This window comes from Lissotriton helveticus, chromosome 6, assembly GCF_964261635.1.
Source record: "Lissotriton helveticus chromosome 6, aLisHel1.1, whole genome shotgun sequence".
Classification (NCBI taxonomy): domain Eukaryota; kingdom Metazoa; phylum Chordata; class Amphibia; order Caudata; family Salamandridae; genus Lissotriton; species Lissotriton helveticus.
Window position 1 is genome coordinate 1933609169 of NC_136067.1, and position 24839 is coordinate 1933634007.

The window sequence follows — 24839 nt, forward strand, 5'->3', positions numbered from 1 at the left end:
GGGATGTCTGACCGCATTTCGTACACATGTCTAAACTTGGAATATTCCCTAGTACCCCCTCTTTTGCATGCAAATCCTGCTCTCCCTTCTCCCCATCACTCCACTCCAGCATGGGTTACCCCACTGCCCGCTGAAGAAGCATGCCAACCGCCTCCTCTTTCTGAGAATATGCTGTTCTCTTCCTGTAAACTTCCCTGCGTTCCTGCTGCTATCGTTATTGCCAGTTTTCTGCGTCCCTTCCCCTGAGCCCCATTCATTTCATCACCTGACACTATGTCCCACTGAAACAGTGCACTTTCCTTCTGGTGGGGCAATCTCCTGCTTTGTGCTGCCAGGGACTCTCTGCCCTCCCAGCCTGTCACTACCTTCTGCCCCCAGCCAGGCACTGTGGCATGCTTTGCCCGGGGCTGCACCATTTTGTCCATATCTCTGCCCCCACCCCTCCCTCCAGCATACGCCTTCCCACCTCCATTCATTATGGGGTTGCTATTCTCCTACTGCCTAGACCAGCAGAGCCCCAACTAGCTCATCATCACCGCCTCCACTCCCTCTCCCCGCTCTTTATAACTTTCGGGTGCGGCGGTGAGCATTCGAAAATTTCTTCCGCCGCTCCGTCAGAGGCCCGGCATATAGGCCGTGCTCAGCCTCAGCCCCTGCTTACTGCCTTCCCCGACCCTCCCTGCACCAGCAGGTCTGCACGGCTTTCTACTTTAGGGAGACAAAATGCCTCCACCACTTAGGGATCTTCCATACCACTCTGCTGCAAAAGCTGAAACTCTTCCTACAGCCACAAATTCTCCCTGACTAAAGCTACCAGCCACCGTGCCCACAGAATGGGAGCTATGGTTGTGCCAAGATTCTTTGTTCATTATTTAAAACCCCTCGAAATAATTATATTAAGGATCTACAGTTTTTCTCAATATAATAGATGTTCATTTTATTACTATTTTAATAGCAAATTGTAAACAGTATTCTAGATTTCTCTCATGACTGCCTTTCCATCATTGTTTCAGTGCCTGACAATGGCAAATGTACAACATGCAGTATGAAACTGCATTTTCAGTACAAAGAAGTAAACTTTAGCTGTCACTTGAGGAGTTTGAGCTTTTTGAAATATCGGTGGACTTCCTCCTTTGGATAAGGTCTCAGGGCTATGCATGTAGCAATGTTCTCTGGCTGCTCAATCCACACTTTGTGGTCAATGTTTTCTTGCGTCAATGTCCCAGCTAATGTGGTCAAGGATCCTTCATCTGGTGCCTGAAAGAGTGAAAATAAAGAGTTTATCATCAATACCCATTTACATTGTACTTCAATAAGATGAATCAAAGCAAGATGCCAACACCAAGTTAAGTACATAGGTCTTTGTAAACAAGACGTATAGCAAATTGGTGAGGTAAACTTACTATTACCAAAAGTAATAGTACTAGAAATATCCCTTCTACCTGAACCACGAAAATGCATTCTGAATATATGGGACCCAAACGACCTCACTCGACACGGACAGATTTGGGGCACGATAGGCATTATGATTGCAAAAAGAGATATTGCACAGAAATGGGGCGCGGCAGATCTGCCCACGTTGGCAACGTGGTGTAAAAACATGGACCTGGTAATGATTACAGAACGCACAGTGTACGCAAGCAGGGGGAGCCCACGCAAGTGGAATAAAATCTGGACTCCCTGGAATGTTTTCCGAGGGGAGTTATGCGAACCGCTGCCGGAGGAGGACATAAATAGTTCAGATAGTGAGGAAGAAGGGGATTAAGATAGAGTACTTGAGTGGAATTGTAACTGACGGTGAAAGGGAAGTATTACTGCCTATATAGGAAATGTATATTTGATCCTATGTATTTAAATGCTCGTAACATCAATGTATGCTTCATGTCACAACTGCCAATGTGATTGTTTGGTTCAATAAAACTTTTTTGTTTAAATTTTTTTTTAAGTAATAGTGAAAATGAGCTCTGTCAGCAGAGCTAATTCTTGTACTAAGAACTCAAAAACTACCTGCCCCTCGGGTAAGATGGGTGCTGGAAGAAGGGGTCACCCATGATCCTCTCCTGTGCTTTAATTCTGTATTGGTATTTGGTGGAACTGAGCACGTGCTACAGGCAAGATTCCAACTCTTATTTGGCACACTTAAAAAAGCCTTCTTTTTAAACTTGTGCCTCTTAAGTCTCTATTTCCTATTCCAGGCACTGCTACCTTTTACCTGTGGCATAAGTTATTTTTTTCATTCATGACTTGTTACGACACTTACCTCTAGCACTACTTTGTGCATGCAGTCCAACTCTTGCAGATAGGCACATGTGTGTGGGTGGCTGTAGTGGAGATGTATAGCTGCTGTGGCTGCATGACAAGCCTGTGCCACGAGGGCCCCGAGTGGCCACGCCAGGACCTTCTGTAGGTCTCCGCGCACTACCACATACTGAACGAGACGTTGGGGTGCACCACCACTGCCACCTGCTACGACCGCCGCCATCTAATAACTAATTTCAGCAGACCCTTTCCAAACCTCCAATGGCATAGAAGACAGCCTGTTTTGATGCTATCTGGTAAGTTATTTAAGTGCTTGTCTTTAAGCGTAGAGTTTCCTGTGAAGAGATAATAGTAATGCTAAATTACAAACATAGTGCAGAGGTACAACACCATTTACACCATCATTTTTGTGTACATGTAATACAGATTTCAGTTATCAACAATTTCACAAATCTGCATATTGTATTCAGTTGAATTGTTACAGTATCAGAGATGGGTACAAAATGCTGTGCAAGCTAGTCTGGGATGAGATGGGAAAACGAGCCACAGCATTAAAAACAATTAGACGGGAAGTGTTTGGCTTCTAGCTATAAAACAGCATTCTACCATAGCACATCTACAGTAAAGGGTACAATGAATGACTCCAGAAGGAAGTGCATAAAAACTACTGGGAGAATGCACCTGGAATCAGGAGAGAACCTTCTGCTGCAAAGTAACAGTCTACCAGACATACACAGAGATAATAGGTTCAACAAACGTGGATGAGAGGCAGTAGTTCTAGTCTGGATCTCCATAATGCCCTGTGTTCACTTCAGGGTAGGAGACCTGTTTACGACACCAGCCAGTGATATATGTGAAGAATCGCCTACGAATAGTGAATTCATACATTTGGGAACCTCTTTTCAGAAGATAAACTTATGACTTTTGCAGAAATGAGAGAGGACTTTGAGGTGTCGGGGGACAGTTAGTTCTGTATGGGAGAATGGTCTTGGCACCTAGTTATAGTGTTCCTCAATTCCATGTGGTGTTTGTTGGGTCCTGTAAGCAGTAATGATCTTGGTCAGAGCAGTAGGAGGATTTTAGGTCTCTATAAAGCAGGATGACACCTTAAAGTTAAGGAATGATTGAGAAGAGGACATAATAGATGAGATGCGGAGAAAAATATGTTTGTCTGTAAAATAGTTGTCAAGAAATTACATGTTTAAATTGATCCATTCATCTTATTGTAGGATGTGCCTTACCAAACATGCCATATAAAATGTAGGAAGCCATGCCAAATGTAATGTTGTTGCAACTGGCAATGTGTACTTTTGCAATGAATGGCGACGGGACACCAACATGTTGCAATTACAACCAGACAACATGAACATATTTAGGGAACAAACACATTGCAGACCATTCCAAAAGGTTTTACCATTTCAGTGGACAGAAGATGAAGGGGTAGTGCATTCCGTGACTTAAGTACCACTTCTTCATTCCACTGCTGATGCCTATCTCAGTGATCCAAGTATCAACAATGGGTAAACTTTTTGCATGGCATGGTGCTGCTCATGCACAAGAGCTCTCTGGCAATACTGGAGGTAAGAGGGGCCTCACTTATTTTTTTCTGGCTATCACCGTAAGACAGAGGAAGAGGAAATAGGAGATTGGGTTCAAGAGCCTGCAGTTACTCCACAGAAAAAGGATAGATTTGACACAACATCGGATAGGGGATTATAATATTTGGACCTGATATAATGCACGTACATGGATAATCCTAGAGTGGGTACCATTAGGACCCTGCTGGCAGTGAAATCTGGGGCGACAGCCCAGAAAAGGTCGGAATAGACTGGGTATGTGGAGGGGGGGATTCTTTTGGAACTACTGCTATAAAAGACTATAATTGATGTGAGAATAGAAATCAAACAGGATGCTTTTTGCAAAAGGGGAGGGTTCTTTTGACACTTGAACATTCAAAGTTTGAAAAAATGATGAAAGAAGTGATACGTCTGTATTAGCCAATGTATTTCTGCAGGTCTAACACTTGTCTATTGAATGATGATTGGAACTTGGCACAGTGAGGCCCATATCTGTTTGTGTGTAAGGGAGATGGGTCGGATCCATCTGTAAACATCACCTCTATACATGCTTGTTGTGCGGGGGGTTTATGAGCACATCAGGATTTAGCAGGGTGCATAAGTGGTTTCCATCTGCGAAGCATGCTACTTAGAAAAGGTTGAGGGGCAGAAGGGTGAGTAGGAGGTGGGAGTTACAGTGAGGGTTCACAATGGGGATCACAGTGGCATGGGAAGACCCACATTGGTTAAAGTGGAAGACCGGAGGGTCAGGGGATCATTCTGGCAATCTGACCCCCATGCACATTCACTGTGCTCTGCTCATTAACTTCTCTATGTTGAGAGACACTGTAGCACAGGTACCATGTAGGAATTATCATACGGCAGCTGTCTTTGTTTTGTTTTTTGGATTTTGGCAATGGGCTCAGCCCAGGGGTGACCATCTTCTGTCAGCTGAAATTTCCTGTGGGCTCTACCAATTAGTGAATAAATGCTCCTGAATTAAGTTAGCAGTGGGCTCAACCCAGGAGTGAATAATTCCTCCCAGGTGGATTTGTAGTGGGTCTGACTGAGGAGTGATTATCTCTCTTTTTAGGAATTGGCTATTGGCGCAACCTAGGAGTGAAATATCTTCTCCCAGTTGGAACTTAAGTGGGAGTCACCAGGGGTAGCAAACCCCACCTAAGTTGGCTGCAGGCGAAATCCCTGGGAAACTGTCCTTACCCTGTTATGGTTAAAATGAGAAGAACAATATTCCGGGGCGGAAGGGGAAAGAATGCCCCGTCCTTAACGGCCTCCTCCCAAATATATCTATATATGTTCTAAAAAAAAAGAGGAAATCAGGACGTAGAGGGTCCTCTGTGTAGATACTGCAGTAGTCCAGGAAGCACACGTGTAACAACCATATGCGTTTCGAAGCAAAATTGTATGGCAAACCTCTCCCCCCAGTCTAGGTGGCATGTCTCATCACTGGCTTTGCCACATTTGCCAGAAATTATTATAGGGACAAATGGGCTCCCTGTTTTTAACAGGACCAGTGGTTTGCAGGAACAGTATTTATACCAAACATCCCTGATCAGGTTTTTTTAACCATACCTTTAGTTTTCCCGGAATAAAGAAGGAGTATGAATTTCTACAGGGGTTTTTAACTTTAATTATAGGATACCCTCCTGCATCCTAAAATGTTCTCCCTGAAAACAGAGAGCCCATTTGTCCCTATAATAATTTCCGACAAATTAAGCAAACCAGATGATGAAGCAAGGCCACCTAGGTTGGTGGGAGAGGGTGTGCCTCATAAACATTATCTGGAGTTTTTGTGGGGGAAACCATTATATCTGAGACACATAGGCTTCCTGGGCTCTTTTAGTATCTACCTGGAGGCCCCTCTACAACCTGATAGCCTGTTTTATTGGTAGATTAAATGTGAAGTACATGTTTGAGAAGTTTTATGAACTACTTACCCAGTGTTTGTCCTTGACAGGTAGGGGGGTTGGGTCCTAGGCAGTCATACCAAATAGGTAGGACAACACAGAAGGATGCCTCCAACCTTTTTGCCCTTTACCTAGAAATCTTAAGAAAGTAGGTTAAATAGATCAGACAGATCACAAGGGAAGTTCCCTAATTGATACGGCACATGACTTGACCAAGCTGAAGTAGGAAGAAAAAACACTCAAATTTATAGCCTGCAATGGGGCAGGGTTGGGAGGGGTTCGACAAGGTAGCCTGTGGGTCCAATGGAATCATGACACAAGTCCTAAAAAAGAGAAATGGGCGGACTAACCAAGTTGGGTAATATACAAGTGGCATCAAGGCGCATGACATCACGTGTGACATAACGGCGCTTGACACCGCACGTGGCATCACAGGAAGTGGCTTTACAACCTATGACCTCCCAGGAAGTGCCATCAGATCTTAAGACCTCACATATGTTCAGCAGTTCTATCATCAGTACATTTGAGTGCATTACAATATTTAACAAATTATATTTTGCGTTGGGGTTGTGCCCAAAAATGGATGCAACCTCAACGCAAAATCTGGGCCTCAACTTATACATTGATTTTTTAAAACCCTGCCACAAAGAAATTGGCAACAATGAGAAATGTGGCAGTAAATCTGTTATGCTTAATTGGGTGCAAAGTCTGTATTTTAAAATATCTTATTAGGTTAAGGCACCTGCTGCAGAGATCTTTGTGTGGCAGCTAAATCTCAGGGAATAATAAGAATGGTAAGATAACTCTGGAGGATAACGTATTTGCTGGAGAAATCTGTGTTTTGTCTAGTCCCAGTTTTGAATCAAAGCTGCATAGATGGTTAATAGGTCTCCTACAAAACACATTATGTAACACAGAGATGACAGATTTGTATTTTATGTAAATGGGTAAGTTGGTAACTGCATTTAATAAAAAATCCTTTTGTGACTTGCACTTCATAAATTTTAATCCTTCTACTATACCGCAGTGAGCTATGAAGGACATGTGACGCCTACACCTTGTAACACTCACTGTCTTATGTAACACATCCTGTACATTGATTTACACACATGATTTATTGTCAATGTATAATGTGTGTGTGATGTAAACCACTCTGACACCTTGCATTAGGATGAGTAGTGCTGAAGTGCAAAATACAATAGTGGTATTTAAATTGTTATTAGTGTAAATACTGGGACAAACTAACACATCTGACATTCTTACAGTGCATGTACATATCTTATATTCATGGACTGAAGAAAGTCAAAAGCATGCCTCTCTCAAGTACCTGTGAAGTGATCAGCTGTGAGCCTTTGATTCCCCTCCAATGCATCTAGGTAAAAATTGATACTTGTATAGCGCACTACTCACCCGCAAGGGTCTCAAGGCGCTTGTACAAATACCGCTGTGGAACCCATCCTGGCTTTCCCTGTGAGGTGTCCCCTCCTGGGCACCCCCAAGGTGGAGGCCAGGCATCCTTAGCGTTGTTGGGGGCCGTTGTGGAGATTAAGCAAGCTATTGCCCAGAGTTGCAGAGTGGGACTCCATGATTGGAATCGGCACCGAGGCGAGAATTGTCAGGTCCGTGGAATTTTGAGCCCAAGGCCTGCCGAGGTGGGGAATTGAACCCTGATCCCGGGCTAGACATCTGCATCAGGGTCTGCCGCTCTAACCATTCAGTCACACTTCTCCACTTATGACGCTCCTTATAGCTCCCAGTCAGGATACTCCAACAAAAGGAGGCCTGATGAACCCTTAACTTTGGCTTTTGTTATTGACAAGCAGGAATCTGATAAGCCCCTGCATGTTGGTGCTTAAAACCAAAGCAGACAACTTTCAGGTGCTTCTGAAATTATCCTGGTGTCTGATAATTATACCAGAACAAGTTCAGCATATTTCTGTGGGTCCAACCTCTTGGCAGGGTTCACAACGCCCACCGTCTGAAAATAGTGGGTAGACACCGTCGGTCTACCCTTGATTTCTGCTCTGAATGGAAGGAAGGTGAATAGGAATGATATTGCCCAGATGCGCACAATAAACAAATTAGCTACACTCTCACATGTTAGTAGACCCTCTGCTGTAGATTTCTACTAATATTGTGAACTTCCCCGTATTTCTTTTTGCGTAACATTCTGAAACATCAATATAATTAACAAGAACAGCATGGCAACTGCAATCCTGTAATCTCTATGCACGAACTACATAACATTCAGTACGCATGACTACATACATTTCTAATGCCTGGAAACCCGTAGCGTGTTATCCCAAACTGCATTAGCTCCTAGTTAAGGCTAGGAAGCGCTATATACCCATAACAATCCATGCGATAAGTACATTGTAACGAAGTCTCTGTGGTTATATAAAACTTTATAAAATAAAATAAATAAATAAATGTCCTTCATTGTACATTTTACTAACGTGACTTATTGTGAAGCTGTCAGACTCTAAGAAACGAGCATGAACATGCTCGCTTCTCAAATGCTGTTTCTGTTCTGCATGACAGCAGTTCTCGCCCCTTTAAAGCAGGCAAATGTTGCTCTGGCGGTTCTCGGCGAGAGGGTACAAACCTTGAAAACGTGGCCCGTGCAGCTGAACCAGCAGTTCTCGGTCCACAGCTTGCAGCTCTCCTCCGAGACAGCCTGGAGTGCCGGCCAGCATGCTACTGGGCTACAACTTCCGGTGCCACACCCTTTCCTAGGCAAACGTACAGTACCGGCCCAGGAGCGGCTGGGGCATCGCTTCCGGGTCGACGGACGTGTTAGTAAACACAGGATAGCGGCATAGAACCTGAAGTGCCGGCCAACGTGTAGCTGGGCCGCAACTTCACCCTCAACAATACAAACAGATGATACCAGTCCACGTGGGGATGGGACACCACTTCCGGGTCGAAGGAAGTGTTGGTAAACATAGAACAGTGGCATAGAACCTGAAGTGCCGGCCATCGTGTAGCTGGGCCGCAACTTCAGGTGCCAAACCCTCATCAATACAAACAGATGATACCAGTCCAAGTGGGGATGGGGCACCACTTCCGGCCTGCTGTGCAGTTCTTCCGGGACGGTAGGCGGGCCGGGGCTCTGTTTTACTGGGCAGTGGAGAGGGCGGTTTCTTCGAACAGGTTCCCACTGGTCATGCTGAAGCCTCACAGCATCCCAGGGCTGTGGAGTTTGCAGTCGTGTTCAGCATCCTAGCCTGTTCATCGCCAGAGATTAACCACCCGAGTGAATGTTGCCCCATTGGCGTAAGGGTCGTTTAGTTGTTTGTAACAAGGCGGTAAAAGACGGAAGAAAAGGAAAACTTGTTTTAAGATTCCTTGACAGGGGTGGGAGGTAAGGCGCTAATCCCCAGACGCGTGATTTCGGATTCTTAAGAGCTGTCATGGTTTCAGTTTGCTTTTGCTTCCCATTTCTACAGTCCTGGCATGCTGATGTGTGATATTACCGTGTATATTTAGTGATGCTTCACGATTAGACAAGCGTGATAATAAAGACTTCGTTTTAATTATCAGAGGAAACCACCTTCTTGCAACTTGAGTGTCTAAAACTGGCCTTGACTCATCGGTATACTTGAAAGTAATGCCATCAAAACCTCCATATATTAGAAGGCTGGCAAGTTCTGGGCAGAGGACTGACATGTAGCTGGACTGGCAATATCGATTTTCTCACACTTTGCCATTACTCTCTGTTTTTTAGGTTTTGTCTGCACAGCGCTTACAAAATCTATTGTATTTAATATATTTTAAAAGGGGTTTGCATCCTACACTTCCTTCTTATTTATACTTGACACTTTACTTTTCTTTTCTTCCGTTTCTATTGGTTGAAGCGATTTATTTCCTGTTGTTCCTTGTGTGTTTCTCTTATAAGATAACGTGTATTTCTAAAGCTCACAATCACCCAAAAGGGTATCTTGGCGCAAAGTAACAGATGTTTATTGTTACCCAACTCAATGGTACTTATTTTAGTGACCTCAGAAGGATGAAAGGCTGAGTGGACCCACCAGGATTTTAACCTGTATTTTAACCTGTAACAGTGAGGTCAAACACAGGCCCCTTCAATGAGCGCATTGGCCCACTAGGCCACCACACCAGGCTTATCATTGTACAATGGCCCAAGTACTCATTCCCATCCGCTTTTGCTGGTGGAATTTCTTTTATCAGGTTAAGACTGCATAGCGTTTACTGTTTACCTTTTATTTATCTTGTTTTTAATATTATCAGAATAGCATGCATTTCTACACAGTATTTCCTTCTTACCTTTACTTTATTAGGTTAAAGCTGCAGAGCGTTTACTGTTTACCTTTACATATCTTGTTTTTAATATCCTGAGAGCATGCCTTTCAAGACGGTGTTTACTGCTTACCTTCACTTTACTAGTTTGTCTTTGATTTAATATTTTTGTGTTAGCACACATTTTAAGCGTGCTTGTACAGGATGCAGTTCGGAGACTCGAACCCTGCTCCAAGGTCTGCACGTCTGTTTGTTACATGACATTTGCTATCCTGCCCCTTGCAGCAATTTACAGTACTCTTCTTGTTTTGCTCTAGGTATAAAGGGCTGCTTGCTGCAACTTCAGCTGTTTTGGGGCTTGAGCGAATCCCGCAGATGCCTCTATCCTTTGAGGCTCCGGTTTAACAGCGAGGCACTAAGCCTCTTTAAGCGCAATAATGTCAGGAAGGCAAAGTTATCACACCCCAACTCACATGCATGGGTTATCAGAAGTAGCACTGCCGCCCATACCAAAGTAGGTTGTATTGCGTTGTAATTGTGTTTATATAGCGCTTACTACCCCTGACAAAGCATCAAAGCACTTACGTTATTGCACATTTCCACTTTACTCAAGCTATGATTGCTTATCTACAACAAAACCATGTCAGTCATTCACAGTTCTTTAGCTTTTGAAATTCCTTGCATTTGAGCTTTTCACGGTGTAATTGTTGGAGAGAATAGGGAGACTTGGAGCCACCTGCATTTGAGCAGCACCGCACTCTAATAGTAACAAATCTGTTTAATAATGCTACAACCACATTTCTGCCATTTCTAACTGTTGTAAATGACACATTCCTTTTATCCAATTTATCTTAGAATTTACTGATCGAAAGGATGGAAAGTTTGGTCTATCCAGACGGTATTTCAATTCATGACCTACAATGCACTTTGTAAGTGGCAAGCATTCAGCTCACTGAGCCACCTTTCTTTCTTGCATCTAGGTGGAGGGACACTCTCTCCCCGGTTCATTCATCTAGGATGCATTGCCTTGGGCTGCACACCTAAGCCATTGGATGCATAAGATTTTATACTTGTTTTGTCAAGGCGTTGCCCTCCCAAGCCTCCAAGTCAGCATGTAACGATTAGAAACAAAACAATAAGGAACGTAATCACTGGCTGAGGTGCGCAAGTGTGGACAGATGGAGACTGGGCGTCCTCTCTCCTTGCTACATTAGTGGGGGAAGCGTCTGTGTTGTGATGCGCTGCAGACGGGGCATGGGCATGTTGCTTGGGGAGGACTCGCTCTCGTGGTTATTTTGGCGCAGCGCATCTTTCTGAACCTACGCAGTTTATATGGGAAGACGGAATAGAAAATACTGTGTAGTACAGCACTGCACACCAGCGACCACATCTACTTTTACTGCCACAGGAGGTGGTGCCTTATTTAATCATAAACAGCTCTCTGACCCTTCAACATTGGTTAAAACCTGGAAATCTCGGTGAATTCCGTTGTTGTCCAGCCTGTCCCAGGAATGCCTCATTCCCATGGCGCTTGACAATCACTCGGTTGACTCGTTTGTAAATAAGGTTGAAGGAGCCGGTTAATGAACATACCCCCAAGCACTGTGCCCACAAATCTGTTCAATTCCCTTTATTAATTATGTTATTCACACACTCATCCATGCACTTCTCCACTCACCTGGTCACCAGACGTTCTCGAACACATTTATCGAGCAATCACTCTCATGTGTTTGTAATTACTCATCCGTTTGCTTTTTCTCTCACTTACCAATACATTGACCCACTTGTCATGCAGACCTCTTTGTCACGCGTTCACCTGCACAATCGCTCATTCACGGACTTGCTTACTCTTTCACTCACTGACTTGCCCTCTTATGCACTCATTCGGTCACCTGTCCACTCACTCATCTACTCCTGAGTCAAGACAATAGTCCTAAATTATAATTCCCATGACTACGCTGGACGAAGCATGAATGGGTATGGTTATACATCTATTTTCCTCTATAGGAAGTAAATTAAATTCTGCAGTAGTGCTAAGGATCCAAAACAATCAGGCACTCATCAAGCATACACTTTGTTCTTATTCTTTGTACTCCATCATACACACAGACACAGACAATAAATACAATTTTATATCGCAAACCTGCCCGCATTTGAAGCATGCATGTCGTCTGCATGTTTTTAAAAAAAATCTTTTTATTACATAAAAACCAGCTCCAAAACATAGCACATCAATAGCATCAGAAGTCCATCGACAATAAATGATACATGTACATACAGTCACAATAAGAAAATTGACCTGCCCATCCTAGCCCACCCTCCCTCTAGACCTACACCCCACCCCTAGACCACCCAAAGATGCCCCTGGAGACAGATCAGCAATATCCAACCCTCTCCGCCCGTCTGCATGTTTTTTAGCATGCTTATACAAAATGTTGAGCCAACGCTGAGACTCGAACCGCAGCTCCAAGGTCGGCTGTTCTGGCCGTTACACCATATCCTCTGTTCAGCCCCTTCGCTTCTATTTTCGGTACTCATGCTATACCGATTTATACATGTATCAAATTAACACAAATTTAAAGCTGTTTTATTATGCATTACTATGCAAACAAATAATGGACGGTCCCATGCTCTCCATGCCACTTGAGTCAAGCTATCCTTGCTGATGAGGGGTGAAACCCAGAAACCAGTCCTAGGATGCTTGTTTCCAGTCCAGGGAGGACCTGGCCTGGCAGTTCGGGCTGGACTGTTCCCATTGGGCGCAGATCAGGGTCAAGACTGATTTGCATATGGCTGGGTCCAAACTGAAATTGCATGGTGAGCAAAAAAAAGATCTATTTAGGCCCAGATTTCTGTACTGGGGTGAATGTACGACATTGTTCTGCATTCTGTCAATTAATTGTTCTTTTTAGGTCTCGCTGAGTCAGCGCATGCGCTGCTCTGCGAGACATTTAGTCAGTGGCTTTTGGAAATGCTTCCAAAGGCTGTTGCCGGCCACCAGCTTTCGGTTACGCGCCTAAGCGCGCATGCTTAGCTCCACCTCTGCAATCAACACTGCTGCGGGCGCATCCCTCCCGTGCTGAGCACAGAGCGCGTCATCGCGATGACTTTCGCTTTCACGGCGATCGCTTTTGCTTACGGAAATCACTTCTCTATCATGGACAGCGTGAATTATTTCAGAAGCAAGTTTGTTAAACATATTTCTTCGCATTACCTCCAATAACCCACAATAACTGAAGCAAGCTACTTTTACCCATGATAACATTCAGAATGGGGTAATAGGTCAGATACTTCTAACACCAACTCTGTTACCCTATGTGTCACAGCATTTTTGTGATCTCATGTACATCCACTGAAAATTAACACTTCTGTGCCAGGACTGGTGGGCCATGCCTTTCATTTTACGTTTGCCTCTGTTTTTCTTTCTCCTTTTTATTTTTAGGGCATGTTACAGCTCTTCAAACATTGCTATCTGGCTTCTTGTTGCCGTTCATCTCAACTGCAGATTGCAGCATCTCTTGAGACCACAATCTCTTTACCAGACCACTGTCCTGGATTGGTATTTCCCATATTTTCAGTGTTACACCATTCCAAGATGGGCAACGCAGTGGGTTTAATTGTGGTATCCATGCTGAAACTTGAAATAAACTAAATACCATTTCAAGCCGGCCCCCTGATGCTCCATTATTAATGTAATTTTATTTGTTATTGCAAGCATGTGTCACTCCTCTTTAGGTGGCAGCATGGTTATCTTGCATATGTTTTTTTTATTTTTTTTTTAGGAAAGAGGTACCTCATTGACACACCTTTGTACCTGTACACAAGTAGTGAGAATGGATCAAGCAGCAACTCATCTTCGAGATGGTAAGTTGACATATGCAATACGTGTTGGAATTGTTTTCTGTTTGGTTACTGAGTTTGATGTATTTCCTTGCAAGCCATACGTGATGGCTAATTTACACTTGTCAGTGGAATTTAACCCAAGTATGCTACTATAAAAATTAGGAGTCCTTGTTCTAGAAAAAGTGGCTAATGGTTGCAGAGCAAATTATTCTGTGGAAAGTTAGGTCTTAGGCTGTCTCCTGATCACCAATATATAGATTGCTTTATATCTGAAGTTGGAAAGTTATTTCATTCCTAAGCTTTGGCGCAGAGCGGTCAAAAGTCTGTCGGTGTCAGTATGGCAGAATCTACATACCCGAGAATAGGAACAGGATTATGGCTACATAGTCAAAGGAGACTAGGCTGAATAAATTATGGGCCCCTGCCACAGAGGAAGATGGGAGAGCTTTTGAAGTCCGCCACCTTCTGGCTTGGAAGCCTGTGGGGCTCATCAACTGTTAGAAGATAGAGAACACTGATTAAGACCACTGACTTCTGAATGGTTTGAAGACTTGTAATGAAGTGTTGAGGCATCCTTGGAACCAGGCATTTTTTTGTCCAACTGAGATGTAATAATGACCTACACCACTGTTTTTGTACTCTGACTGGGGATGAGAGAAAATATTTTTCTTAATGTTCATAACATCAACGGCAGTTTCATTGACTTGATGAGTGTAGGACGTATCAAGGCAGAAACCTTACACACAGGTTGAGGGAAAGACAGTCCCAAAGATTTTGTACACCAGGCAGCTGACCAGAAGAGCCAGAAGATCTGTTTTGTCATTCAATTTTATTGCACTTATTTGCATTTAAAGACCAATGGAAGTTTAGCAATTGTGAAAACATTCAATGGTTGTCACCCCGATTGTCAGCTGTTTGTATGGCAGTTTAGTTATCCATGGCATAGGATTAGAATGCAAACCTGAAAAAATGGCCAGAGGTGCTACATATAATTTAAACAGTCTTAATGAACAGCCCAATGGCACTCCTCAATTAGAACAATAACAACCAGAAAGAGGAATATCCACTCCTTGCACTGATCGACGAGATACAACCCTGGGTCAAAACTGGATAATCAGCGGTCATGTGACAAAGGTAACGCAGCAGTACAGAGCGTAGTTACTCATGCTGGTGAGAGTCGTGTTAGAAGCCAAAGATTGAGGTATTAATGTGGGTATTTGTTCCAAGCAAATGATTCAGTTGAGAGAGGGTACATGTGCTATTTGTACTTCTGGGGGTCAAAAACTGCGTAGAGCTTCTGGAAAGACTCAGACTACCTCAACAACTGCTGGTGCCATACAGTATAAAAAGGCAATATATGCAACATGCAGAGTGGCATGGATATATATATATAGCAGTCACTGAAAATGAATTGTAACTGAAGTGTGTGTGTGTGTGTATATATATATATACTCTAACAGAAGCAACAAGTGACTAACCCAGCACATGAATATAGAGAAGTGACCTTTGAAGCAAAACTCTTTTCAATGTACTCTGACAACAAACACAAGCCTGATAGACCCTACCAAGCAACTATGCACTAGCAAGGTTGTGCACAAAAGATTTATTTGAAGATTAACAAACAAGATGGTCAGTGAGCACTTTTTGATCAGTGAAGAAGCTTGGGAAGTCTAAGCAGTGGAAGCAGGTCGATATTTCTATGGATGAAAGTCTGGCATTTTGACAAAAACGTGACAGTTTTGCGATTTATTGGGAGATGCTACTACAGTTTACTGCCTTTATCCATAGCCCCTATTGAGTGAAAACATAATATCACCATGGCTGCCAATAAATAAGGGACTCTTCAGTGAAAGAACAGCTAATGGCTAAATCCACAAAAAGACAGACCCAAAAATTTCCATTGCAAAGCCAATCATCTGCCAATCGTGACTTGCATGCAGATTCACTATAACGTACTCAAGATATCCTACAATGGGTTCTAAGACCTGAAAAGCAGCTTCACATTTGGGCAATCTTCCAAACCTTAGAGGAACAAAACATGAAACTTCAACGCTAACATGAAGATTCTTAAAATCGATCAGAAAAGGCCCAATAAATGCCTTTGAGGATTTTCAAAGGGAGTTTTGAGTCAGTATATGCAAAGCTGCATCTGTTACTACTCCACTATATCAGAGACAGACCAAAAGATCCACCATTGAGCGTGGATCTACTCACCAAGTGGCCCAGGGGTAGAGGCGTGAAGGAGGGATTTCCACCCTGATATCCTCACTGGGGCCCACTGCATTGATGAAAAGGAAGAACTGATGGCTATGGTGGGAATGAGAGATATTGTCATTCAGGGCTATATGGTGCAACGTTTTCATGACCTAGCCAGCTGTACCTTACACAGGAGAAGAGAGTTCAAACATGTCACAAAACACATTTGCTTTAAAATGATTTTGCAGCATTGGTGATAAAGACCCAGACTCGGAGCCATAGAAAATAATAATAATAACATTTGTAGAGCGCATGGATTACGCCATCCCGGCGTGTCCCCGCGCTAAAACAGGAGAGGAAAGAAGACTCATCCGAGGGAGGTCGGAAAAGCGAGGGAAAGACAGAGAAACCTAAGAGGAGAACAGATGGGTTTTCAGCAAGAAAGAGGACTATGAGAGATGTAAACCACTTTGACAGTAAGTAAAATCTTGGAGAATCTTGCGAAATCTGTCACAGAAAGACTTAAAAGAGATACAAAGCGAGCACTATGAGAAATGTAAACTACTGTGGCAGTAAGTTAAATCTTGGAATAGCATGTGGATGTGGCGAAAACTACCACAGAATGGTGGAACTTTCCACCTTAAAGAGTTAGCAACGTGATAGAAAAAAACACAAGGAGAGATGAGCAGGCATCAGCTCTGCAAGCAGGCAAACAGATCTAGAACTTCAAGATGGAAAACGTTGAGTTACTTTGAATGGGCACAATGGGCAGGTTGGGGATAAGGAGAAGGCTTAGTTGTGAATCTATATCTTAATAAAAGGGAAAGGGTTGAACCACTGATGATGAGATTTATCTTTCTTTTGGTATTATGTAATGTTTGAGGTCCAAGTTGTATGTTTGTTGGGTATTATATTAGATATGGGATCCACCTAAGAGGAAAGAACGTAGACAGTCCTAGCATATTCACTAGTTGGATTGTGGAAAAATCTGTAGATATTGACTTATTCTGCATGAAAAACAGTCTTAGACCTGTATGGGCCAATGGTGAAATGAGTCAGCTTTAACGCAAAAGTGCTTAACAACTGTAAAACAATGCTTCTTTTTGGCATAATCGCCCTCCATATGTTTGAACTGATGCAGATGCTTTTTTCCCTCTGTGCACCGGGGCACTGCTAACAAGGCCCCAGTATATGTGCTCTGACCCCTAAAACATGTTGAAATTGGCTAAACCCCTGAATGGCATATTTACTTTACATATACGGTCCATGTTATGGTACAGAAGTCTATCCCAGGGCCTGTACGTTAAATGTCAGTGGACTGCAGCACATATTGTGCCGCCACAAAGGGGACCATGCAAGGCATGTCTTCTGGCCTGCACCTACTTACTCTGTGTGTAGTTTTAAAACTACCAATTCAACCTGGCATAATAAACCTTTTGTCAGATCTAAATCCTCCTTTTTAATACTTATAAGTCACCCATAAGGTAGGTTCTGCAGGCCTAAAGAAATAATAAAAATGTTACCAAGTCTAGTAACTTGAATAATCTACTTGACCTAACTGTGATGTTCTCGACCCGTAAACTGGTCTCAAATTGTGTGACTAGGCAAATATTTTATTTTACCAAGCCACCTTTTTCTTCATTATCACATAAGAGAGCACCTTCAAATATGCAAGTTCAGCATTTCTACTATACAAAAACCTCTTTTGTTTGGTTTAATAGACTAAATGTTTGCTCCATATATAATAAAGATTTAGCTTACGTAGAGGGCACACATGACCCCTGACTTGCATCTTAGGTCACTAATATGATTAGGAATATTCCAAACCCACAACTATAAGAACACAATCACCTCTCAGGAGCTGAGCAATACCCTCGCCGACTTCTTTGGCAGCAGAATTGCCAACACCTACGAAAACTTCGACCGCCAACCACCTGTAACTGAACTTTACAGACTCCTCAACACCACCGACTCCCACAAAATGTTAGCAAACACAAGGGAACCTATCTCCACGAACACAACTGCCAAAATCATAGGCTCCATCCACTCAGGAGCTCCTAAGGATCCCTTCCCCACCACCTGTTCAACCTGGGAAAAAAACACCATCTGCAAGGAACTCGCCACCATCATAAACGCATCCATTGCCTTGGCCGCCTTCCACGAAGGTTGGAAACATGCAAAATCAAACCCTTCCTCAAATAACCCACTGCAGACCCATAGGACCTGAAAAATAATGCCCCATCCCCTACTGCTACTTCCAGCCAAAGTACTTGAGAAAGCAATAAACTTACAAATTACCACCAACCCGGATAACAGCTACCTACTGGACCCCTAACAATCTGAATTCTGCTCAAATTCCAGCACAGAAACTGCCAGGATTGCAGTCAGAGACGACATTAGAACTCTCCTAGATGGGGGAGAAACCACCGCCCTGATTCTCCTCGATCTCTCTGCAGCATTCAGCACTGTATCCCCCTTCACCCTCCTGCACAGTCTCTACCAAATGGGGATCCAAGGGAAAGCCAGTGAATGGGTTGCGTCCTTTCTCTCCGGACGAACCCAAAAGTGCATCTCCTGCCCTTTAACTCTAGTCCGAAAAACATAATCTGCTGCGTCCGAAAAGGATCCTCCCTAAGCTCGACCCTATTCAACACCTACGTTGTCTCTCTGGCCACCCTGCTCAGATCCTACGGCATGAACATAATTTCCTACGCAGACGATACTTAACTCAACTCATCCTCTCACTCTCCTCAGACGCGACAAACACCAAGTCTAACTTCCACATATGTACGACCAGCCTTGCAAGCTGAATGCAAAACAGATGCCTTAAGCTCAACACAGATAAAACAGAACTAAGACGGAAGCAAGCAGAGCGGGTAGCGCTTTCCTTAAGCTCTGAACTAACTCTGTTGCCAGAACCAATTACATTTTAAAATCGTGATTACAACGTTTTACCACTGTATTGTTTTAACCTTGCACATGCCAGCATAATTGACTGGAAATTGTACTTTGCTTAGCCGTCTGTAACAGATGGCCTCCTTTTGCACAATTGATTGGAAAATCTTACCTGACACCCAATTCCCTGTTCCGCCACGGGAAGTCCCGTTTGAAGCAGAGGGATAACCGGGCTATTCAAAAACCTATCGGGCCACATAGCCGCCATCTTAGGTGTGGTGGCACTGGTAGGACGCGCTCTAGCAGTCGCGACTTCCGGGCTACGAGCCTACTTAGCTCTATGTTCTCCCGGACGCGCAGCGGGCGTGCCGAAGGCGCGCCAAAGGCAAGCCCGTCTGCGCCGGACCAGCGCCCAGTGCCCAAATCCCTGCCCATTTTCCGAAAAATATATATTCATCAGAAGCATTAACCACTCTAAGGCCTGGCGCCTGCCCACATGCGCTATTACTGCATGATAATGGCATGCTGGAACATCGCAAGTGCTCCGCGTGCGGATTCATGCTACAGGGAAAGTCACTGTGTACCCCCCTTAGCCTGCAGAGTCAGAGTCTGAGCACAGTGGTAAGCAGGCCCCACACTCAATACCATGGCGCGGATAACCGGCGCAACTGTAATATAAGGACTCTAAAAAAACATCCTTATAAACGTAAGATCAATGCCCAAACATAAGCATTAATAACCGATAACGCAGCAGACTTAGCTTTCCTAATGGAAACTTGTGCCTCGGAAGCGCCAGGGCCTGACTGGAACACAGCAGTACCCGCGGACTATTCCGTGGTACACGCTGACAGACCGGGATCTATGGGCGGTGGAATAGCAATCATTCACCGCTCGCACTTTAAAATAAGCATCCTCTCGCAACACGGACTGGAGGCTGAGTCCATATCCTTCATTGTTAAACTGAGTAACCAAATAATATTTGCGGGCCTTCTGCTCTATAGACCCCCAGGGCCTAGAGGTCCTTTCACCAAGGCCCTTTTAACTTACTTGGAATCTACCCTAGACCAACCAACATTTACGGTACTAGGTGATTTTAATTTCCACCTTGAGGAGAATAATTCTGTGGAAACATCCACCCTAGTAGAAAACTTTTGTAGTTTCGGGCTGAACCAATTAGTTGTAGGGCCTACTCGTATAGCGGGCCATACGCTCGACGCGGTCTTCACTAATAACAAGCACGTAAAGGTCACCTCAATTACCCCATTCACTTTAACCTTAATATAACTCTCGTAAACATCAGGCGGAGAGACTTCTCTCTCCCAATAAAAACCCGCCCATGGAAGAAGCTCGAAGCTGCTCAACTCTCGAATTCTCTATCAAGAGATCTTCCTTCACTCGAGAACTGTGATAGTAATAATGGAGCTTACATATTCAATACGTGGATTAGCCATGCGGTGAACGAGCTAGTTCCTGAGGAAACCAAGAAGCCCAGGAAACGCTCGGCCACTTCACAATGGTACACTCTTGAGGTGAAATTAATTAAACTGAAATGTCGGCGCCAGGAAAGATTATGGCGTGCCGACTATAGCCCTCACACCAGGAAAGAGCACACAGCAGTCATACATGAATACAAGACAGCGATAGAGCAAGCCAAGGCGGCTTTCTATTAAAAAAAAAATCCTAGAATCCTCAAATTCCTCTAAAGAACTGTTTAAGATAGTTGCGCACCTAGCCAAAAGCCCTAGGGACACTGTTTTCATACCCGACCAGGATTTTGTGGAAAATATAGCACAATTTTTCCAGCAAAAGGTCCAGGCGGTTTATGACTACCTTCACTCCTTACATGCCAGAGTGGTAAATCCCCACACAACAGATTTGGCACCTCACATTTCCAATCTCTTGCAATTCTCACCATTAAGTGACTCTCAGGTAGCCACTCTGCTTTTGCAGACCAAATCGGGATCACCGTTGGACCCCTGTCCCCCTATATACTGCATTAGGTCCCAGAAACAATCAGCCTGGTCCTTACCCCGCTCCTGAACACCGTCCTAAGCTCCGGCTGTTTCCCCGGTAGTTGGAAGAAAGCATGCATCAGGCCCATTCTTCAAAAGGAGACACTGGATCCAACGGAATCCAAGCACTATCGGCCAATATCTTGTCTCCCCCTTCCGGCCAAAATGCTGGAGAGAGCTATGAATCAGGAGCTTACTAAACATCTAGAGGATAACCATCTTTTAGATTCCACTCAACATGGCTTTAGGGCCTGCCACTCTACCGAATCCGCTCTGATCGTAGCTACAGATGACATCCTTAGGACCATGGACGTTGGGGGTAGAGCCGCTTTGATCCTGGTTCACAAATCGCTGTATGGGAACATTTCTGAGGAGCTTACCAACCTTCTCCCCCGCTATGTGCCTGCGCGTACCTTAAGTTCCTGTAGTCAAGACCTACTCCAACTGCCCAGAATAAAGAGAGCCCGGTGGGGCGGTAAATCTTTCTCCCATCTAGCCCCCAAGCTATGGAACAGTATGCCCATCACACTGCGCTCGGAAAAGAACAGAGCGAGTTTCAGAAGGGCGTTGAAGACCTGTCTCTTTACGATGCCGTAACCATCTCTCTGCTTCCCTTCCGTCTCACAGTGCCAAGACGCCTCGGCATAAGAGCGCTTAAAAAATAATTCAGTCAGTCGGAAATACTCATCTTTGAAAGCTCGGCCTCTCACCTACAGAACATGCAAGAAACCGCAGAATCATTCTGAACAGCAAACTCTTGATGAGCATGCAGATAAACGCTGTAATTCTCCTGCTTCCTCACCCTGCGCATGCTTGGGAAAATCTTCAACTGGCTCCCCATCGGCACCAGGCGCACTGTCACCAAGGCCCTGATCACCAGCCTCTCCGTGGGATTCACCTCAAACCTACTAAACTGACTCCAGACCTGGACATAGCAGCCAGGCTCATTCTCGACCTCCCAAGATGTACCCACATCACCCTCACACCTCAAATCTCTGCACTGGCTCCCCATCAGCAAACTATGCCACTTTAAACTTCTTACTCATGCCTATAAAGCCCTACATAACAAGGGACCGGCATACCTCAAACCCAGGGTTAAAAGACGCCAACCTACCCATATACTTCGCTCCTCATCCTTCTTCTTGGTCCACAGACCCAGCATTCACAGGAGCGGTGGGCACACCTTTCCACACATGGTGGCCACATCCTGGAATGGCCCTCACCCTCCATCTCCACATAGCCCCCACACTGCAGGAGTTCAAGAAGGGCCTAAAGATCCGGCTATTCGACTAATCATCTCAGCAGCAGCAACCCCAACCAACCCCAGCGCCTGGATACCCTCATGAGTGATAAGTAGCGATTTACAAATCCCATTTGATCAGAGTAGCATTATCGGGGCAGCAGCAGGATTGTTTCATAGTTCATGTCTAAAAACTCACTTGTAATAAATATATTACTAAAGCATGATGTAATAGTGCACTGTCATTTACAAACCTCACATTTTCCATTGAAATTACCGCAAACCTTCCCACTAACATGCAGTTTTACTGATAAAATGAAAAATTATATAGCCCATAATCACAGTAAAATATTTATCATTTGCATATCACCATGTAAAGTGCTCTAATTTGTTTTCAGCCTATTAAAATATTTTTTATCACACATTTAAAAAAAATGTGCTTTAATAATTACTGAAATGTATTTTTAAATGTTTGTACAGTTCTTTTAGAAGAAATGTAAGTGTTGTGTGTTCGAATAATACCTGACATCCTACAGCCTTCCATTTTACACTCTTTCTACACCAAGATTGTCAGGCAGATCACTTTACACAATCCTATAACCTTGCAGTCACGTAAAGGAAAGTAAACACCAACCTCCAGGATGAAATAGGCATCAAATTGTAAGAAGACATAAGTTGAAATTTGGCCTCTGACTCTGAACTCAGATCAAATGTGACAAGATAAAAATAAGATTTAAAGGCATTGTTATTGCTCGTTCACTTTCCGAGTGAACAGAACACCTGTTCTTTGTCAGCTTGCCAGAACGGGCCAACAGGCCCTAAAAATAGTTCACCCTGATAAAAATTTGACTCGACATAGAGAGTGGGCGGGTAGATTTTTCGAGACCTGCCCTAAATGCCCAATGGGCAGGGTGCATGGTATTTAAAAGTAGGACTTGTATGTTTTATGTTTCACGTATCTTAGCAGTGAACAATGTCCAAAGTCGATTTTCACTGTGGCTAGTCTCGCTCTCCCCTAGAACAGCATTGGTTTACACTATAGCATCATATAATGCTTAACTTCAGTTAGGGGGTATCAATAAAATTATTCAAGAACTTGTTTTAATATTAATTAAAAAATCGAACTTAATGATCAATTTGGGTCTTGTATTCCAATTTTGAAAATGACTCTTTTAGAAGGTTTGTCATTTTCCTGCCTGAGTTATGTGCATTTCTGCCAGTGGTCGGTGTCTTCCAGGACCTGAATGGCTCCTCATATAGATATGAAGTGTCTCCCAGAACTGGGACAAAAGGGGTGGTGTACACCGTCCCTTGACAGGATTGCCACCTGGGCTGTGCCAGGGACTAAATTAACTTCAAAGGATACCTGCCTGGTCACTTGCATACATAGTATCGTGGTTCGCAGATCCCAAATTTTTGGTCTGTCTCCCTGGGCACTGTGTATGCTGTCTCTCCAGCTCTTTGTTTATAGAGATGACAAAATACTTCAATGTTCTTTGTCGTATAATTCCATTTATTAGACAATTTTTACGTGGTTAACGATGTTCATTTCACATCTAGTTTCACATTGTTAGATGAGACATGAAGATATATTAACATCGATGCTTATGTCATTTTCCCCGATGCATTTCGGCGCTGTGCGCCTTTATCAAGGGAACAATCTGTCAAAGAAATAATGACATTCAATGTTTTGCTATGCTTACTAATGCCACCCGTGAATACATTGTTGCATATTTGATACGTTCTTACATCTTAGTTGTGTGAACATAAACATATCTGTATACTCTGTTAATGCTTTTAAAATACCAAGAACATAATCGTTATGTGCCTTAACCAAAATGCGATTTAATGAGACACTCAGTCCTTTAATCTCTAATTTCAGAGGGATATTGAGTCGATTAATACACTGTTTAAATATATGAACCGGGGGTATTTTGCTAAACAACGCGCTGGCTGTTGTGGGCTCACTTAGCTCCTTTTAACGTGTGAGTGTATCTATGCTTCAAAGCGCTGGCTGCGTGGTCTGACTTTCTAATATGTACTGCGCTTACCGTGTCGGCATTTTACTGAATATCGCACTGCCTGTTGTGAGCTTACTCACCTACTTTTAACGTGTAAGCTTATTTGTGCTGCAGAGCGATAGCTGCGTGGTATAACACTCTGATCTAAGCATCGCTTACCGTGTCGGCGTTCTGTAACCGTTACTCTGTAGCACCGCCTGGTGCATGCTGGGGTGTCAGCTGATGCGTCCTAAGACCCGTGGCTTTACGTGTGTTTTAAATCCCTAACAGTGGGCGCGAGTGGATTTAAAGAAACAACGTTTAATTAACTGTATTCATGGTTGATGATAGAAACATATGTTTAAAACAAATGGTGAAACAATGACGAATACATGACTGGTGTCTATCTGTTCTGCGCCTTCACGCTTAGATCATGAGCAGATAAAATGAGTGTCTAAAGATGTAAACTTAATGAAATACCATGCATTGGTATCTAGGTAGATCAAAGTCAATTAATATTTCATAAATAGCAAGCAAATTCGATCCTTTCATTTAAACCCTTCGGTTTCATGGTTTGCAAAAAGTAAATCCAGTGATTCTCTCGTTTGAGCAGTATTTTTCTGTTGTCTCTTCCTGGTTGTTTTTCTACC

General features: G+C 43.6%; 2 protein-coding genes across 9 annotated transcripts in view; one reads left to right on the plus strand and one right to left on the minus strand.

The window, feature by feature from the left end:
• Positions 1-610: 610 nt before the first annotated feature.
• Positions 611-8468, minus strand: PTRHD1 (peptidyl-tRNA hydrolase domain containing 1). 2 transcript variants are annotated; one of them, XM_078649929.1, is made up of 3 exons: positions 5774-5893; positions 2261-2594; positions 611-1257 (listed from the first exon to the last, which is right to left on the minus strand). In XM_078649929.1, exons 2-3 carry the CDS (start codon positions 2480-2482, stop codon positions 1087-1089), a joined length of 393 nt encoding a protein of 130 aa, XP_078506055.1. In that variant the 5' UTR covers positions 2483-2594; positions 5774-5893; the 3' UTR covers positions 611-1086. The 2 variants fall into 2 exon arrangements, with proteins under 2 accessions (XP_078506055.1, XP_078506054.1); XM_078649928.1 differs by lacking the exon at positions 5774-5893 and adding an exon at positions 8349-8468 and having other exon boundaries at positions 612-1257.
• A 114-nt stretch (positions 8469-8582) lies between these two features.
• The window catches only part of CENPO (centromere protein O), a 138071-nt gene continuing 121814 nt past the window's right edge, over positions 8583-24839 (plus strand). The window contains exons 1-3 of one of the 7 annotated variants that reach the window (XM_078649920.1): positions 8850-9019; positions 10321-10442; positions 13786-13867. In XM_078649920.1, coding sequence (XP_078506046.1) covers positions 9004-9019; positions 10321-10442; positions 13786-13867 — 220 coding nt within the window. In that variant the 5' untranslated portion in view covers positions 8850-9003. The other 6 variants (XM_078649927.1, XM_078649924.1, XM_078649923.1 and 3 more) reach the window with 6 other exon arrangements.

Coding starts and splice junctions, on each gene's coding strand:
- PTRHD1 (XM_078649929.1), bottom strand. CDS start 2,482: ATGGCGGCGGTCGTAGCAGGTGGCAGTGGTGGTGCACCCCAACGTCTC. Junction 1,258..2,260: donor TGCACAAAGTAGTGCTAGAG/GTAAGTGTCGTA, acceptor TCACTCTTTCAG/GCACCAGATGAAGGATCCTT.